At 48.3% G+C, this 18254-nt stretch overlaps 1 protein-coding gene across 1 annotated transcript in view; it reads left to right on the top strand.

Annotated features, from left to right (window-relative positions):
- Positions 1-18198, top strand: part of NRBP2 (nuclear receptor binding protein 2) — a 33195-nt gene extending 14997 nt beyond the window's left edge. The window contains exons 10-18 of the mRNA XM_082755053.1: positions 118-213; positions 2094-2226; positions 2392-2494; positions 2643-2693; positions 3363-3498; positions 10970-11023; positions 11482-11545; positions 12466-12521; positions 14478-18198. Coding sequence (XP_082611179.1) covers positions 118-213; positions 2094-2226; positions 2392-2494; positions 2643-2693; positions 3363-3498; positions 10970-11023; positions 11482-11545; positions 12466-12521; positions 14478-14546 — 762 coding nt within the window. The 3' untranslated portion in view covers positions 14547-18198. The remainder of the gene's footprint in view (positions 1-117; positions 214-2093; positions 2227-2391; positions 2495-2642; positions 2694-3362; positions 3499-10969; positions 11024-11481; positions 11546-12465; positions 12522-14477) is intronic.
- Positions 18199-18254: the final 56 nt, after the last annotated feature.

The raw sequence follows: 18254 nt of genomic DNA on the forward strand, positions 1-18254 counted from the left end.
GTCCTGCTGAGGGGCTCCACCGCTGCCACCCTGGCAGGGGGTGTCCCTTGGGAAGCCCTCAAGGACCGAGCCAGGGCTCGGCTGCCTGCAGACACAGCTGCGTTCCTCCTTCCCCAGATGGCAGTGTTGGAGATCCAGACCAATGGGGACACACGAGTCTCAGAGGAGGCAATCGTGCGGGCACGACATTCTCTGGACGATCCCAACATGCGGGTGAGTGCAGCTGGTTGGGCCTGGGGCTGCAGCCTGACCCACCAGAGAGGCTCAGGCGTCCCTCCTGGGGTCAACTCCCCCTCCTCGGACACCTCCTCTTGGCGGGCATCTGAACGACAGAGGCAGCCTGGTGCTCTCGTGCGCTCCAGGTGACAGTGGCACTTGGAAAGGGGCACAGACAGCAATCTCTTGGAAACCAGAGGGCAGCCAGTCTGGTGGGCTGAAGGGCACAGGAATTCCTCCCCCTGGGCAGGTCAGGATGGCAGGAAGGTCCCCACCCGTTTCCCAGTCCTGCCAAGTAGTGATGCTGTGTAAATTCCCAATAGGTGCCCATGTACACGCATGTGCCCACACACACGCATGCTGTACAGATGTGGTCAACTGAAAACAGGTCAGCAGAGACCGGGGAGTGCCGCATTCACGGCACCCACATAGATACAGACAGTGAATAGCTGCATTCTGCTTCTAAGGACCTACGCTGAGGGCGATACCTTTCGCAGGTCACTGCGGGGTCAGCCCTGTCCTACAGGTCTCCCTGTTACCAAGTGAGCCCTGAGGTCTCTCTGGTCTCTTGTTCCCCACCCCAAGCATTCATTTTACTTACCAGCTAGCCTGGCTTGATGTTCACTAGAGGATGTCATGCAAACTCATGCCGTGCATACTTATGCCATGCATTAGAGATTAGGAGGAAATTCTTCACTCAGAGGGTGATGAGGCACTGGAACAGGTTGCCCAGAGAGGTTGTGGATGCCCCATCCCTGGAGGTGTTTAAGACCAGGTTAGACGAGGCCCTGAGCAACCTGATGGCATCCCTGCCTATGGCAGGGGAGATGGATCTAGATGATCTTTGAGGTCAGAACTAGATGATCTTTGAGGTCCCTTCCAACCCAAGCCATTCTATGATTCTGTGATTCTATGATACTTAGGAACAGAGTTTAATAAGAAAACAAGACAGATTGAAGAGACCAGGTGCAGGGCTCAGCCAGAAAAGTGCACTGACCTGCAGCATGCATCTTTTACCCTCTCCACGTTCCTCCCTGATCCACTCAACCCCTCCCTTCCTCCTCCTTTGGCCTATCCCTGAAACATCCCATAAGTTTGTACATGCCCCACATTATCTCATTTGATCCCAGAATTCCCCCAGACATCCCAAAATAAATCTTGTCCCCCTTTACACGGCAGTCCCCTTGTTTGCACAGCGTCCCTGAGAGTTTCTTTTGCTGAGCCATTAGCACCAGGGGCAGACAGTGTCACTGCTGGTGGCCGTGGGTGGCTAGGCTGTGTGGGCACCCCCACAGACATCTCTCCTCTGGTCCTCTTTTTGTCTTTGTGTCTGTTCTGAGCAGCCCTAGCCAGATACCTGTACAGAAACAGCAAGGGACACTTGAAGGGGAAAGGCCCTAGAGTGCAGAAGAAGCATGTGTCATGCAAAGCTGAGGATCTTGCTTTTCTGCCATCAGGGAGCAGAAACGGGCAGACGCCTCCCTCCTCCCCTGCTGCTGTCAGGAATCCCTCCAGCTGGCTCCATCCACCCTTTCTCCAGACGCACCAGCATCTCTTTGGAGGGCTGCTGCTCTCAGAGCTGACCCTGGCTGGCTGCCACAATACACCCCTGCCTTTTCTCCTTACCTCTAGGCTTGCATTGCATACTCCTACCTGGATGAAAGCAAGCCAGGAGCAGAGGTCCTGCAGCTAGACTGTTGGTGGATAGCCAGCAGAATGCTGCCCACCTGCAGCACCCTCAGTATTGGTGCTGTGCTGCAGGAAGCAGCTGCTCACATCTGCTTCCCATGAGAGGCAGCCAGGGCTGGCAGTGATGCAGATGAAGCAGGACCACATCCTGCTTTGTCTCCAGTTTATGCCTTTTATTTGACCCTCAGGAATTCATTCTGTCATGCTTGACCCTCAACCCAGACAAGCGACCGACGGCTAACAGCCTGCTCTTCCACCGTGTGCTTTTTGAGGTCCATTCCCTTAAGCTGCTGGCAGCACATTGCTTCATCAACAACCAGTGTGAGTAACTGTGAGAGATCACTCTGCCCCATTCAAGCTTGTATGCCAGCCCCAACAGAGCCTGAAGAAAAAGGCAGTGACCCACAGACCTTCCCTGGGCACTATGCTGCAGGAACCCCATGTGCAGGACCTCCCAGCTGATGCCCTTTTCTGGCTTTGCCCTAGATCTGATGCCAGAGAATGTGGTGGAGGAGAAGATAAAGGAACTGGACCTGAACATGGTGATGGCAGAGATCCGGCGAGAGGGTCGGCCTGGAGCACAGTGGAGGTGAGAATTAGCAGGGTGATTTTGGAGCAGACAAAGGTTTGAGCCCAGGATTTTTATCCAGTGTGATGATCCTGGCATTGTGGTGTAGACTGTGCTGCTCTTCTCTCCTGCTTCCCCCAGTAATCTTCTTGTTCTGCTTCTCTTCCAGGTACTCAGAGGTTTCCTTCCTTGAACTTGACAAATTCTTAGAAGATGTCAGGTAGGTTGTGGGCATGTCCCCAGGATCCCATTACTCACCCCATTCTTTGGGCCTGTGCTCCTGTTGAGAAGTCTTCCTTCTCTCCAGAAGAGCACTTACATCTGAATTGCTTGTCCCCTACTCCCTACTAACTCTAGAGTGCAGTTTGAGAGGGTGGCAGTTGATCTGGGCGAGCCATGCAGGTGACCATGCTAAACCTTTGAAAGCACAGACAAACAAGCTGCAATATCTGGAAGCATTGCCTGGCACTGCGGTGGCTCCAGAAAGACAAATAGCCCTGACTGCAGACATGAAAGTGGTGCTGGTTGACCTGCAATGTGTACACCCAGCTTCCATCCATGGTGTCTCTCTGCCTTCTGCTCCCTGGACAACAGGGAGGCAGGGTCAGGGGCCTGTGCTGCAGCACATGTGGAGCATTGCCTTTTTAGGACAGTGCTTGGTCATTCCTTGGTCATTCTGTGACTCCCCGTGTGTGGGTGAGCAGAGCTGGGTTGCAGTGCCAGGTGAGGTGAGCTCAGAGGTCTGCCGCCTCCTCACTGTGCTACCTGCCTGTGCTACCTACCAGTGCTTCAGCCCCCCTGCTCTGGGCCATGACCCTCCCTGCAGACCTTCACCAGGGCTGTAAGAGGACAGGGCTCAGTTGTTTGTCCTCTCTCTGTGTCTGCACAGGAATGGGATTTATCCTCTGATGAACTTCGCTGTTTCCAGACCCCATGCCCTCCCACGCGCACTCTCCCAGCCCCAGGAGGACACTCAGAAAGCCAAGACCCCTACCCCAGAGCCCTTTGATGTGGAGACCAGAAAGGTAAGGTCAGATCCAGGTGGTGACAGTTCTCCACTAGGAGTAAGCATAACGTCTCCATTCCTGACACCTTACTGCAGGATCTCTCCTGTTAGCCACGCACTGAACTCTAGCTCAGGTGAGAGCTGTTCTTGGTGCATTGGCTGCCCCAGGGCTGCGACGCTCCTTCTGGCTGGAGCTGGTGATGTGCATTTCACCCGAGACCGTCTGGAGCAGCCCCATTGCTTCTGATTCTTTGGCTCTGCCTTCCTTCCTCACACATCCACAGGCAACTTGGTGGCACAGCATCTCCTGTGCCTTGTTGCTGCGGTTCAGGTTTGAAACCTCCTCCTCGTTTGATCAATTGATTATCAGTATCAAATTTGGTACTAACAGTATCTGAGAGCAACCGAGATGCCATCTGAGCTCAGGGCCTGTTCTGCCTGTCACTGCAGACGAGATTGCTTGACCTGACACTGAAGTCCCAGGCAGCAAGGTTGTTGCAAGTGGGTATATGGATCTCAGATGGGAGTGGAAGGGTGGAGGGCAAGGGAGGCCCAACACAACGCCAGGATGCTTTATGCAGCAGTGAAGCCTTCCAAAACCACGATGTAATCCCTTGCTGAACAGAGCACGTCAATGCTGCAGCATGGGACCGTGTGCTCTGAGGAAGATGGGGCTGATTGGAGGCATCCAGTAAAGAACAAAGCTGGAAAACTTGCCTTGTTAGAAAAGCCCAAGAACTGGCACTGTTTGGCTTAAGGAAGAGAAGACAGAGTGGAGATGGACTGAAGTATGCAAGTGATTGTCACAGCAAGAGAACAGGCACCTGTTCGTCACGTGGGGGACAGAACAGAGTATCACTGGTATAAACTGCGGGGAGGATGCTAGGAGGAGGTTTCTGATGGTGGTAAGAATGAATGGGCAGCTGGGAAGGGGCAAAGTCCCCGCTTGTGGAAATCTAGCTCAGGTCAGAAATGTTTTGGGAGAGGCCGAGGACAGGTGGGTCTGGTCTGGGGCAGGATTGTATCCTGATATCCCTTTCAGCCCTTATTTTTGGGGATTCTGTGGTGGCAGTGTACTTTTGCAGGCTTCTTTCATGATTTACTCTATTATTAATGTACTAGAGTCAGTTTCAGGTGCCAGGAATAGGATCTGCAAGATAATCTCTGTTTCCCAGGTTCTTGGATTTCACTCAGTGTCTCTGAATCAATGACTCTGTATCTATTTGTCTAATGGTTGTTTGCAGGAAGGGTGGGCAACATGGACTTGACAGCATTTTGAAATGACAAATCCACCACTTCTCTGAGGAGCAGGTTCCTGGGATTAATCACTGCTACCGAGGGAACTGTGTGTGCTTCATTTCCCATTGAGACCAGCCTGGACTTGGTTTCCAGTGCTGAGTCTTGTTCTGTCATGCAGTTATTCAAGTGGGAAGGGACATCAGTAATCTAACTGGGTCCCGAAAACCTCTGAGGATGGAGATTCCATAACCTTCTAACTTCCCCAGCCTCTCCTCCCAGCGTAAGTGCTCCAGCCCAGCCTCATTATGCTGGCACTCCATTGAACTTGCTCCACTTTATCAATGTAATTTGTCTATTGGAGGCTAAATATTGGGTCTACCCCTGGATGTAGACCCCTATGTAGACCCCCTGTGGCAGGGGGGTTGGAACTAGATGATCTTTAAGGTCCCTTCCAACCTGAGTCATTCTGTGTAATTAAACAAATGCTGAGCATAGGGGAATAATTCCTTCCCTCAGTATGCTTGCTGTGCCCATGGGGAGACAAGGTTGTTGGCTGCTGTCGTCAGGGCACGGCTTGAGCATGGCACTTCTTATCATGACTTCAGTCTCCTGAACTGCCAGCCATCTTTGAGATTAGGCAGAGGAACTCACAGGTCCGTATGCACCTCTGTTTTTCAAAATAATAATAATAACAACAACAATAACAAAACATTTTGGACCTGTTATTTCCCTGTACAGGTTATTTCCCTGTACTGACACTTTTAGGTCATTCATCATCAATCACCAATGGCACTATCTTTGTGTTGCCATGGATGGAACAAATGGAATTTCATACTTATATTGAATTAATGTTAAAAGTGCTATGGAGGACTGAACCTAGTTCTCATTCCTGCAAGGTTCTGTGAAATGCCTTCCTTCAAAAAGTATATCATCAGCAGTTTCTTCATAACATTCTGAGAATCAGCTTTCAGTGCACTTAAGTTATGCTTTATTCATAGTGTTCAGTGTTTATTTTTAGATTGAGTGCTGTGGTGCTCAGTTGGGTATGTTAGAGAAATGTAAATGTAAACCTAAGCATTTATGTCTTCTCCCCTCTCTGCATTTGTTATATACTTGTAATAGGTTATATGCTTTTTCACCTGGTGACTCAAGGAAAGTGCTGCAAGTATGTTATCTGTCTGACCAATGTGTTCAACAACTGTTTAAAAAACAAACAAACAAACACACAAACAAAACACGTAGTTTTTCCTCAAATTGACAAAGGAGTAGTGATCTCAAAGGCGCTAAGTTTCTACACATTTCATGAAAACTTGCAGCTGGGCAAACCTGCAAGTCCCAAACAAGCGTGGCTGCAGTGCAGACTCTGTTCTGGGAGGCAGCAGCAGGATGCCCAGCAAGCCCCCATGGACAGACCTGTGCCATGCCTGCTGCATCCCTTGTGCAGTTGTCAAGGTAGGGATTGTGCAGGAGGGGCTGCGGCACTGCATGGGAAGAAAAAGAGGGTTTATGACCTTTGGAAAAGAGGGCGGGCCACTCAGGAGGACTATAAGGATGTTGCGAGGCTACGCAGGAACAAAATTAGAAAGGCCAAAGCTCATCTGGAGCTCAATCTGGCTACTGCTGTTAAAAAAAGATAAAGAAATGTTTTTAAAAATAAAAAACACAAAAAGGAGGACTAAGGAGAATCTCCATCCTTTACTGGATATGGGGGGAAAATTTTGTGACAAGAGATGAGGAAAAGGCTGAGGTGCTTAATGCCTTCCTTGCCTCAGTCTTTAGCGGCAAGAGCAGTTGTTCTCTGGGTGCCCAGCGCCCTGAGCTGGTGGAAGGGGATGGGGAGCAGAAAGTGGCCCTCATAATCCATGAGGAAATGGTTGGTGACCTTCTACAGCACGTAGATGTATGCAAGTTGATGGGGCCAGATGGGATCCACCCGAGGGTACTGAGAGAACCGTTGGAAGTGCTGACCAAGCTGCTTTCCATCATTTATCAGCAGTCCTGGCTATCAGAGGAGGTCCTGCTTGACTAACCTGATCTCCTTCTGTGACAAAGTGACATGCTTGGTAGATGAGGGAAAGGCTGTGGATGTGGTCTACCTTGATGTCAGTAAGGCTTTTGACACTGTTTCCCATAGCATTCTCCTCAAGAAACTGGCTGCTCATGGCTTGGACTGGTGTACGCTTCATTGGGTTAGAAACTGGCTGGATAGCCGGGCCCAAAGAGTCGTGGTGAATGGAGTCAAGTCCAGTTGGAGGCCGGTCACTAGTGGCGTTCCCTAGGGCTCGGTGCTGGGGCTGGTCCTCTTTAATATCTTCATCGATGATCTGGATGAGGGGATCGAGTGCACCCTCAGTAAATTCACAGATGACACCAAGTTAGGTGCGTGTGTCGATCTGCTTGAGGGTAGGAAGGCTCTGCAGGAGGATCTGGATAGGCTGCACTGATGGGCTGAGGTCAACTGCACGAAGTTCAACAAGGCCAAGTGCCGGGTCCTGCACCTGGGGTGCAACAACCCCAAGCAGAGCTACAGGCTGGGAGATGAGTGGTTGGAGAGCTGCCAGGCAGAGAAGGACCTGGGAGTGATGGTGGATAGTCGGCTGAATATGAGCCAGCAGTGTGCTCAGGTGGCCAAGAAGGCCAACAGCATCCTGGCTTGTATAAGAAGCAGTGTGACCAGCAGGGCTAGGGAAGTGATCGTCCCCCTGTAATTGGCTCTGGTGAGGCCGCACCTCGAGTACTGTGTTCAGTTTTGGGCCCCTTGCTACAAGAAGGACATCGAGGTGCTAGAGTGTGTCCAGAGAAGGGCAACAAAGCTGGTGAGGGGTCTGGAGAGCAAGTCCTACGAGGAGCAGCTGAGGGAGCTGGGCTTGTTCAGCCTGGAGAAGAGGAGGCTCAGGGGCGACCTTCTCGCTCTCTATAGGTACCTCAAGGGAGGCTGTAGCAAGGTGGAGGTTGGTCTGTTCTCCCACATCCCTGGTGACAGGATGAGGGGGAACAGGTAAAGTTGCACCAGGGGAGGTTTGGGTTGGATATTAGGAAAAACTTCTTTACTGAAAAGGTTGTGAGGCATTGGAATGGGCTGCCCAAGAAAGTGGTGGAGTCACCATCCCTGGAGGTCTTTAAAAGACGCTTAGATGTAGAGCTTAGTGATATGGTTTAGTGGAGGACTTGTTAGTGTTAGGCCAGAGGTTGGACTGGGTGATCTTGGAGTCTCTTCCAAGATCTCTGTGATTTTATGGAGTAAACATCAGAACCTGGAGCTTATGCATGTGCGTGGAGAAAGCAGGGAAAGGCAACTGGATGGTGCAGAGTGCAGGCAACCAGGCTGCCTTTCTTCTTGAGAGTCTGATTTACCTCCTACTTTGCCAGAGGCAAAGCTGGCAAAAGCTGGCAAAAAAAAAAAAAAAAAAAAAAGCTGGCAAAGGCCAGCTTTTACCTGTCTTCCGTCTTTCTTAGGGATCATACTTTTGGCCCGCTGAAAAATTTGCTTTTAAATAGTTTTGCATTTCAGTCACATTTTTGCTCACATTTTTTTCTCCTAGAAAAATTCACTTTGAATCACCCTTAGTTCTCTGACAGTAGCTCTGAAAGTACTAATCCTGAATTTCAGAGCTAGTTTAACTGTGACAACCCTGCCAAAGAATCGGACAGCTCTGTCCTTATCGCATCCCTGGCAACTTCCCTTTATGCACTCCTGCAATAGGTGAGGTCAGCTGGCTGATCTGGCTAGAGATAGCTCTACCACGAAGAATTCATTTTTAGCAGCGTGGGTGAGCTGGTAACTTACCACCCAAGTACCTACCACCCCAGCTGTGCCAGCCCCAAGGGAGGGAATAAAGAGCTGGCAAGTAGAGCACAGGACTTCTGCTCTGCACTGTGACCAGAGCAGCTGAAATTAATGAGTGAACTTGATGCCACATGACGGGTTTGTGCTGCTGGTGCAGGCCCTTGGAGTTGTCTCCATCCAGGAGATGCTGCAGCACATTCAAGATCATGTGCTTTGTTACCATTCACAACAGTTAATTTAAACTGAAGTGAAAAAGTTTCTAGCCTCTTTAGGCTTCTTATGTGCACTGCAGTGTGATATTTCACCATTTCTTTATGGAAATACTCCTTTTAATTAGGTTATACCACTTGCACTGTGTTTCTTCTCACAGGAGAGTGTACAAACTACTACCTCATCTGTGTAGTGTGATTTAGCTGAGAAGAGATGTAAGAAGCAGAAGAGGTGAGAAAGAAGCAAGAGTGAGAAGAGATAAAAGAGGATGTTGATGACATGTGGATCATGCACACACTCACAGCTCAGCCCTCTCTAACAATAATCAGCGTCTGTGCTCCAAAACCAAATATGAGAGCTGTATTAAAACTGCAAAGACAGGCTAGAGGAGATGGTGATAAATAGAAATGTCCATTTTAGTGTGGTGTACAGCTACTCCTTTTAGTCTATGTGGTTTTTTTTGTTGTGGTCAGGTGGGTCAGGAGGTCAGGGTGAAATCCCACAGTGCTTCCATAAAGCACTGGTTTCTTTAGCATCCAAAATGGCATCTACTCTTCATTCCCTGTGTCTGTTAAGAACTATCTGAATGTTGCAGATTGTGAATAAAACTATTTAGGATGAGGTGTCTGTGGGATTGTTGGGCAAAGAAACGTGCATGGTGTCATTATTCTGCATCTGGACACTGAAGAAAGGCATTGATAAACTGGAACAAGTCCAATGGAGGGCCAGCAAAACAGTGCTGGGCTGGAGCATTGGTCCTGGGAGAAGAGGCTGGGGGAGCAGGGCTTGTTCTGCATAAAGGGAAGGCTTTGGAGCACCTAATGGCAACCTGCCCGTACCCGTGAGGGGATTGCTGAGAAGATGGAAGAAGCCATGCTCTGTGTAGGAGCCAAGCTCTCTGCAGAGGTGCACATTGGGAGAAGAGACAGATTGAAATGGGTACATTCTGGATGGATCCAAGGAACATTTTTTTCACGGTGAGGATGGTTAAACAGTGGATCGGGGCACATAGAGGTTATGGGATCTCCATCCTTGGAGGTTTTCAAAACTGAGTCAGGCAGGGCTTTTGGCAGCCTGGTCTGAATTCACTGTTAGTCTTGTTTTGTGTAGGGGGTTGGACTAGAGACCTCCTGGTGTCCCTTCCCACCTGGATGATTCTTTGATCATGAGTAAAGAGAGATGGAGAACAGGTGGCAGCGATGCACTCAGACATCATGAGCCTTCTGTTTGATGATATGTGGAAAATGCTGGGCAGCTCAGGGTAATTCAGTGCATAAACAAAGGAGCGCATGGCCAGTGTGCTGGCATAATTCTGTGTAAAGGAAAGGGCACCCACCTTGGGCACACAGTCATGTTGGCCAGTTCTTGGAAGAGAAAGAGATGGCCTGGAGATGATAAAGGTCAGAGGACAGCAAGTTTTCCAACTGAGAAGAGTGTTAAATGCCTGGAGATATTTGTTGTAGCAAGGAGTTGTAATAGAGGGGTACTGGGCAAGACAAAGGAATAAGCATATAACTCTCCTCTGAGCATAGGCCTGAAATCAAGGAATATATATGAAATCCTGTTAGAATCTGCTTGCAACATGGATGTTGATTCCTCACTAGGTTTCCCGTTTTCTGGATTGATGAATGGCATGCTGTCCCTCTTTCTTTTACCCAGACAAGATGACTTCTGGTGTGAACCATTTTGTTACTTCATAGGAACTCAAACATATTAATAAAAACCCATGTTTATTTAATGCATTTGAATGGTCTGTGATGTGATGCAGTCCTGGTTCCAAAAGAAACCCTGTATTTCACTTTAATAATACTCAGGATTTCAGTTTTGCACTTTTGTCTGATTTAAGAATTGGTCATCCCTCAAGGACATGAGCAAGTACAATACTAAAATGCAACCAAGAGTTTTGGCAGGATTCTAGGGGGAACCTACATGTATGCCTGAGAAATGAAGCAGAATAATTCATCCTGGCTGTAAAGCTATCCCACAGCTGCACCTTGCACAGGACTCCTCACTTACCCACCTCTCCACCAGCTGATGATGACAGTTTATAACTGGATTTTGGACTAAATTATGCCTCAGCTGCTCCACCTGGACAATTCCTAGAAATGTGGGTGGGGGAAAGATCAGGCTGGCAGTTGGAATTAGAGGTTTCAAATAGGATTTTGAGAGTCATGCTTGGAGAGCAGAAGCAAAGCAGACCTGGGGGAACTGAAGGGGCTGTGTCCAGGCTGATATTTCCTTTGCCCTCTTCTAGGTGGTGCAAATGCAATGTAACATGGAGCTGAATGAAGACAAGACCCAGTGGCATGTAAGTATTCAGCTCCACCAACTCCACACGAGGCACTGGGGCAAGACCTGCTCTCTGTACCCATCTCTGGCATCCAACTGTGACAAAGTTTGTTCTCAGCTAGTTTGCTGTGGTACCTGAAGAATGTACTCTTGTCTTTTTACAACAAAAGAAACCCAAAGAAGAATGAAGCCACCAGAGCCCCCTGGCTTCAGGACGGTAGTCCTTGATGTCTTTGTCTGGATACCTTTTAACTCTACTTCTTTCTAATTTAACAGTTGCAGCTAATCTGTGACTGCTTAGAGAACATTTCTGTAATACACTCAAAGTATCCCTCAAAGACATCCAACATGTTAGCAGTTACCAACACCCTCTCTGCTCACCCCTGCCAACAGCTTCTAGTGCTGATGGAAGAGCCAGCACTGTTGTCTCTTACAGAGAAACTGGTGTTTGTAAAGATCACTCTCTTCTTTCTGCAGCTCACTCTTCTGTTGATCTTGGAGGACAAATTGCATCGACAGTTGAGCTACGACTTGCTGCCCAGTAGGTTTACTTGTTTTTTGTGTATTGAATGCAGATTTATTGCCTGGTAGCCCTGGTGAGGTTTAGGCTCAGAGTATGTTAGTCACACACTGTGCTTAAAGTCAGTTTTTCTTTCCTTCTCATGCTGGGAAAGCAGAACCAACCATAATAAACATGTGGCCCCTGTTCTTATCCACTCTGGCATGTAGTACTAGCTTGCACTCTCAAGTACTGAACTTTGGCAGTCCAATGAGCAGCCATCAAGAGCATGCATTTAAGACTGAAATTTGGGACATGGAGTTCCAAGGGAAATACTACTGAGTGAGTGAATTCTACCCTCATTCCCCAGCGCTGGTGCAGTCTGTGATACCTTTCAAAGGAAAAGGTGACTTGTCCTCTAAGGGAGTCCTGTGGCTCTGGGGAAGGGTGCTTCTCCTTGGAGAAGGTCCAACAGAGCGGCTTCTTCCTAAAACATGCAGAAGTCCTATGGAAGCTGTGCAGCTAGAGCTCATTGACTGCCTTACAGCCAAAATTAAAATATAAAGCTTGGGAACTAATGCTTGGGAGTTGCTGCTTCACCAGCTCCTTGTGTTTTTCTGCCTACAGGTAGTGGCCTGCTTTCTTTTCATGCTGAGCCAAAACAAGCAAAAGATCTCAACGTGACACGTTGCCAATACTATTGTGCTTTGTGTGATCTGGGGCTGGAGCTTGTTCCTGACTGGTGCTTTGTTCTGCTTTAATTCCTTGCTCACTGCTGTACTTTATTTGCCCCAGGATTACTTAGAAATTACTTAGCCAGCCAGAAATAGGCTGCATATACCCCTGAAGCGTAATGAAGCATAATGCGGGTGTGCTGTGAGATTGAATAGGTGTGCTTTATGAGTAGAAGAGAAACTGAGGTGCATGAACGTTCATGTTCTCACTGTTCCTCCTCTCTGCAGCTGATAACTCCAAGGACTTAGCCACAGAGCTGGTGCATTATGGATTCATCCACGAGGTAAGCCTGCTTGCCATTCCTTGCCATCTCAGCTGTGCATGCACAGCACTGCCACAGCAGTCCCCAAATCCATACGACACCTCATGCTTCAGAGGAGTAGGAGCTCCTCCATTCCCTGCCTGGAAGCCAGGAGCAGTCACAATGCTCAGCCTGCAGCTCCATGCTGTGCTAATTCCCTTTGCAGTGAGTGACACTTTTTTTCCCCCCCTCCATACTTTGCCCATGCTGTTGGGCATGAAGGGTCAGCTGTATTGTGGTGGCAGGGTCACAACACTAATTACATCAACATTACACTGATTTTGAATGTGAAAACCAGAGTGATGGGAAAGGAAGTCAAGGCCACCTCCTGTCTCCCAGAGAAACTGCTCTGGTAGTCTGTGTTGTGCAGACAGCTGCTCTTACGTCCCTTTGCAAATTTCTGCCTGCCAGAAGTGACCTACCCCAACATTGCACCATTGCACTTCCAGGCTCTCCCTTGGTGTTTACAGACAGTTCCAAGTGAGAATGCAGAACTGCCCTGTCATTCCAACAGCATAATAGTCTCAAGGAAAGGCAGCATGGGGAGAATTAAAAATATATCTATTTTTATTTTGTATAAGTTAGGAATTCTGGGGCTGTAGGCAAAGTTTTGGAGAATTCCTCATTCTGGATGCTGACATTAGACAAGGAAGGGGTCAGCTTCACTGAATGAAAAATATATGTGAGTACACCTGAGAAAAAGTACATTTAGATTTTCTTCCTTTCTTCATCTGAGCATGGTGATTGTGCAGCTTGGCACTGAAACAGTGGGGTGCTTTCTCCTGTGCTCTGGAAAATACATGGCATTCGGGGCATTCTAGAACTGTAGAATATACTTCACTGGTCTGTGTTCCAGACTGCAAATTACCTTTCTCTTTCTTTCTCCTAGGAGATAATTTCCTTTTAAAGTGTCTTTCCCTCTCTAACGTCTTTTTAACTCCACAGGTAGTGACTACCTTTTCTCTCAGATGGTGTAACTGATATGTATCTTGCTAAACTGAGCAAGTGTCCTGAGCTTGTATTTAGCTTGGAAATATGCTGCTTGTTTCTAATCTGAAGGACTTGTGTACCCAAATGCTCATTTGCTTTTCCAGCTGTAAGAGTGGTTTGTCTAAAAGATACCATCTATGCCTTACAAATCTTGTCTTCAAAATCCAAGTTTTTTCTTAAAAGAAAGGTAGTAATTTAGCAACAATAGGGACAGGAGAGTGCCTCTAAGCAATGAGAAAACAGTCACCTTTTTTTTTTTTTTTTTGAGTAAGAATTTTGTGTTAGTTTCTGGCAGTTCCCAAAACCCTTTGTGACACAAGACGTGGGTGTTTTGCATCCTTTACACATCATTATGTATTTCAGTAATTCTTAATGAATAAACATTCTAATTGTGTTATAAAACAACTACTCCTGAATGTGTTAGAAAAAAAGATTTCTGTACAAAATAGTTGCCAAACCAACAAAAAGTGTTTTAAAAATTTTTAAAATTATTTTAATTAGCAATAAAAAACAAAAATTATTTTAATTAGCAATAAGGATACTGTAAAGCAATAAGGATACTATAAAAACAGCCATAGCAAATAACTTTAGATCCAGTGGTAAGTTAGTTAAGTTGAAATTAAACTAAACAAAAAAAGCTGGACCTGTTTTTTTCCTTCAGATTGGACACTCCAAAGAACTGACTTTTGCCTTTGTACAGCACCTGACACAATAAGGTTCCAGTCTTGGTTGGTCATTTGGTGTAATTCAGTAAATACAATAATTAGTAGTGCTATGTTCCAGAACTGCTTGTGAGTTGTTCTCTTCCCATATCAAACCTCAGATATAAAATCTGGTGACTTGAAATGGAATCATGTAAGGAAGGGATATACACAATCACATAAGGAAGGAGATATCCAAGGTACCAAGCCAAATTAATCTGTTGGCTTGCTTTTCCCCTTATTTTAGGACGACTGTGAAAAGCTGGCTAACTTCCTGGAAAATGCCTTCCACAAATACCGGTCTCCTCCCTTGTGAGTCACTTTGCTGCAGTCTGGGACAGCAGGGTCTCCTGTGCCACAGGGACAGGCAGCACACCAGACAAGAAGACTGCAGGGCTTCTGACCGAACCTCCTCCAGCGGGACCGACCAGACCACTCGCTCCAGACTGAATCTTTGCAGTCCATGAGAGGTGTATGCCTTAGCTGTGGCGTGGAAAGACAACAGCAAGTGGAGGAGTAACCAGCAAATACGGGATGGCCTGTGCACGTGTATGTGCTCTGGCCCCCAGTCATGAAGCAGTAAGCCAGAGGGAGTTGAGGCGTGAGGGAGTGCAGTAGCACTTCTTCAACCCCTTGCTGATGGTATTTGTGAAGATACAAAGCTGCTGCAAGACTTCCCCAAACTGATAAATTTGCCTCTGGGAATTATAAGCTTTTCTCACTGCAGGTCCCAAAGCTATTTTAATTTTTCCTCTTTGCCAGCTGGTGATACATGCAGAAGAGAGGAGAGGAGCAGGATTGGAAAGCTCTGGTGCAGTTTCCAATCTGCCACATTCTGTTCTTTATACCCAGTTATTCCTGTTCTGATTTCTCCAGCACAGATAAAACACTGTGATGCCTTGTAATTAGAATTGCACACTTTGGTGTAAGCTGAAGAGTGGACTTTGTGAGCTGGACTTGACATGGCAGGAGAAGATTCCAGAAATCCAAATCTACCAGCTGGATCCTAACATGTCAAAAACGTGGAAACGCCACTGGTGCTGAACAAACCCTTGTCATTCTCCTGTTTGTCTTAGGCCTTCCAAAATCTCGTGACATCTTAAGGGGGAAACCCCCGATGTCTCTTCCTCCCCAGTTTCTCCTTAGGTATTTGTAACTTCTGTCATTAGTGTGGAGAAAGGGGCAATCTTAGCTGCAGTGCATGTCAGGCTCAATTGGTGAAAATTGCAAACAGGAATTCTTTGTGTAGCAAGAGCTATGCAGTGCTGCTCCATGCCGTTCACGTTGTGCCGTGTGGTGCCAGCGGCCTCACGCTGTGCTGTGCTGCTGTGCTGTGCTGTGCCAGGTCCTCTGTGCCTGCATTACGCTTTGCGGTGTTGCACCAACTGTATTACACTGGGCAGGGTTTGCCATGCTACGATGCTACGCTGAGCTGTCAAATTGTGCTGTGTTTTCCCAGTTGTGCTGCGCTGTGCCAACTTTACAGAAACTGACAAATCAATAAAGCCATTGAAAGCAGCTTATCTCATCAGAGGAGCTGATCCACTGAGCAAAACACTCAATAATTTCTTAGTCACTCTTACAGTTAAGAGTAAAATAGCTTCCTTGTGTTCAACAGACTTACCCACAGAATCAAGTAAATCAGGTAGAGAAGGAATACAGTAGAAACATCATTCAGCTGCATGATTCAAAAATTGTTCCTTCTCCAGAACAAGCTTGCACTTGCCTTTGAAAACTGAGAATTCCTTCCTATACCAGTCACTTCATTTCCCTGATGAGCTCATCAGCTCTTCTTTAACACATTTCACCTGATTTAATTGTTTAACATTGTTACCTACCACTCAGTCTGAGTGATGGTTCCCCCTCCTACTGGCCATGATGTACTCAGCAGTTATGAGTTCATTAACCAGCTATTGTTGGATATTTTGAATACGTGACAGGCTGTAGACAGAGAATCACAGAAGAGCTGAGGTTGGCAGTGACCACTCGAGATCCCAGGAGGTCCCTTCCGCCCTCAGCAGTCTTCCAGCCCAAAGCCCCTTGCTCAAGCTGGATCACCCAGGAACATGTCCAGTCAGGTTGGAGTATCCCCATGGACAGAGACACCGCAGCTTCTCTCAGCAGCCTGTGCCAGTGTTCAGCCAGCCTCACTGAAGAAAAGTGTCTTCCTGTGTTCAAAGGGAATTTCCCATTTTCCAGTTTGGGCCCATTGTCTCTTGTCCTGACACTGGGATCTGCTGAGGAGGGCATGGCTCCAGCTTCTTCAGCCTCTAATCAGGCGTTTGTACACATTGAGCCTCTGCAAGCCTCCCCAGGCTGAGCAGCCCCCACTCTCCACCTCTCCTACAACAGATGCTTCAGTCCCTTCCCCATCTTGGTGACTCTGCACCAGACTCCCTCCAGTAAGTCCATCTCTTTCTTGTCACTGGGAGCCCAGCAGGGGGTTCAGCACTCCAGGTGTGGCCTCACCAGCACCGAGCAGAGGAAGGATCTTCCCTCAGCCAGCTGGCAAGGCTTTCCCTGGTGCAGCCCAGGATCCCATTGGGCTTCTCTGCTGTAAGAGCACATTGCAAGAGCACATTCTAGAACATGAGTCCTATGAGGAGCGGCTGAGGGAACTGGGGTTGTTTACCCTGGAGAAGAGGAGGCTCAGGGGTGACCTTATTGCTCTCTACACCTACCTGAGAGGTGTGGGTCTGCCTTTTCTCACAGATAACTGCCAATAGGCCTAGAGGGAATGGCCTCAAGTTGTGGCAGGGGAGCTTCAGGTGGGAAATGAGGAGACATTTCTCAGAAAGAGCAGTCAGGCACTGGGACAGGTTGCCCAGGGAGGTGGTGGAGTCATCGTCCCTGGGGGTGTTCAAGGACAGGTTGGACGTGGTGCTTGGGGACATGGTTTAGTGGTGACATTGGTGGTAGGGGGCTGGTTGGACCAGATGATCCTGGAGGGCTTTTCCAACCTTAATGATTGTGTGATTCTGTGACTGCTGGCTCACAGTCAGCTTGGTGTTCAGCACGATGGGCATGGCCTTCTTAGCAAAACTGGCCACCAGCACAAGAATGGAAATCCTGCCCTCGCATTTGCAAGTCAGACAAGAAAGGAGATGCGTCCTCAGACACAGCCGGGCAAGTCTCATCAGCTCATCAGTCCCATATGTTATAGATGTGAAACTGCACATCTTTTAGTACAGTATCTAGTCTTTAAAAATTGCATAATGTAGGAATCCACTGTGTCTCAATAATTAATGTTTTCCAGTGGTTAACGTCAGTCACTTAAATTCAGATTAGAAATATGTTTCACGTTTTTATGTCCAAATTCAGACATTGTACCTTTATCTGCTAGATAAAGGAACTTTTGCAGTGCAAGATTTATCATCATAAGAGTACTTAGATATTAAGTTATCCTTCAATGGCTTTTGGTGAGCTTTCCTGCTTTTAGCTTTCTAAATCTTTTTATCAGTCAGATTTCCAGAACCCGTAAACTTCTCAGAGCTTTTTCCATAACCTTCTGTCTGGTTTGTAGCACGGCCAGCAGGCCAGGTCATTCTCACGCCCCTTTAAATAACGAGGTGCAGCGCTAACAACACGTCTGTCCCTTGCTGAAGGCCTTCCTTTGGAGAACAGCCTCCTCTTGAGGCAGCGTCTTCCTGAGGCCCTTCTGGCGGCATTTCGGTCCCGTGACAGCACCACCTGCTCTGCTCCCGGCCTTTCCCGTGTATTTCAATTTGCACGGCAGAGCCGGGAGCCAGGGGAGCAGCGCGGAGCGGGGGCAGGGCTGGGCTCGGATCCCGACATGGGGCCGACAGCGCTCGGCGCTGCGGGACACCGAGGGCCCTCTGGGGACGGGCGGCGCTCGGCTCCCGGCGCCTCCGCGCGGTGTCCCGAGCAGCGCCAGTCCCGCTGCCGGAGGCACCAAGGAGCAGGGGCACCGCTGGTGCGCCAGGGCCTCACCGCCGGGCCCAGGACGCGGCCCGGGACCGTGACGGGACCGGGGCCGTGCCGGGCCCCCCATCCACCCCCGCCC

The sequence above is a fragment of the Aythya marila genome (genome assembly GCF_965140915.1).
Source record: "Aythya marila genome assembly, chromosome: 2".
Lineage (NCBI taxonomy): Eukaryota > Metazoa > Chordata > Aves > Anseriformes > Anatidae > Aythya > Aythya marila.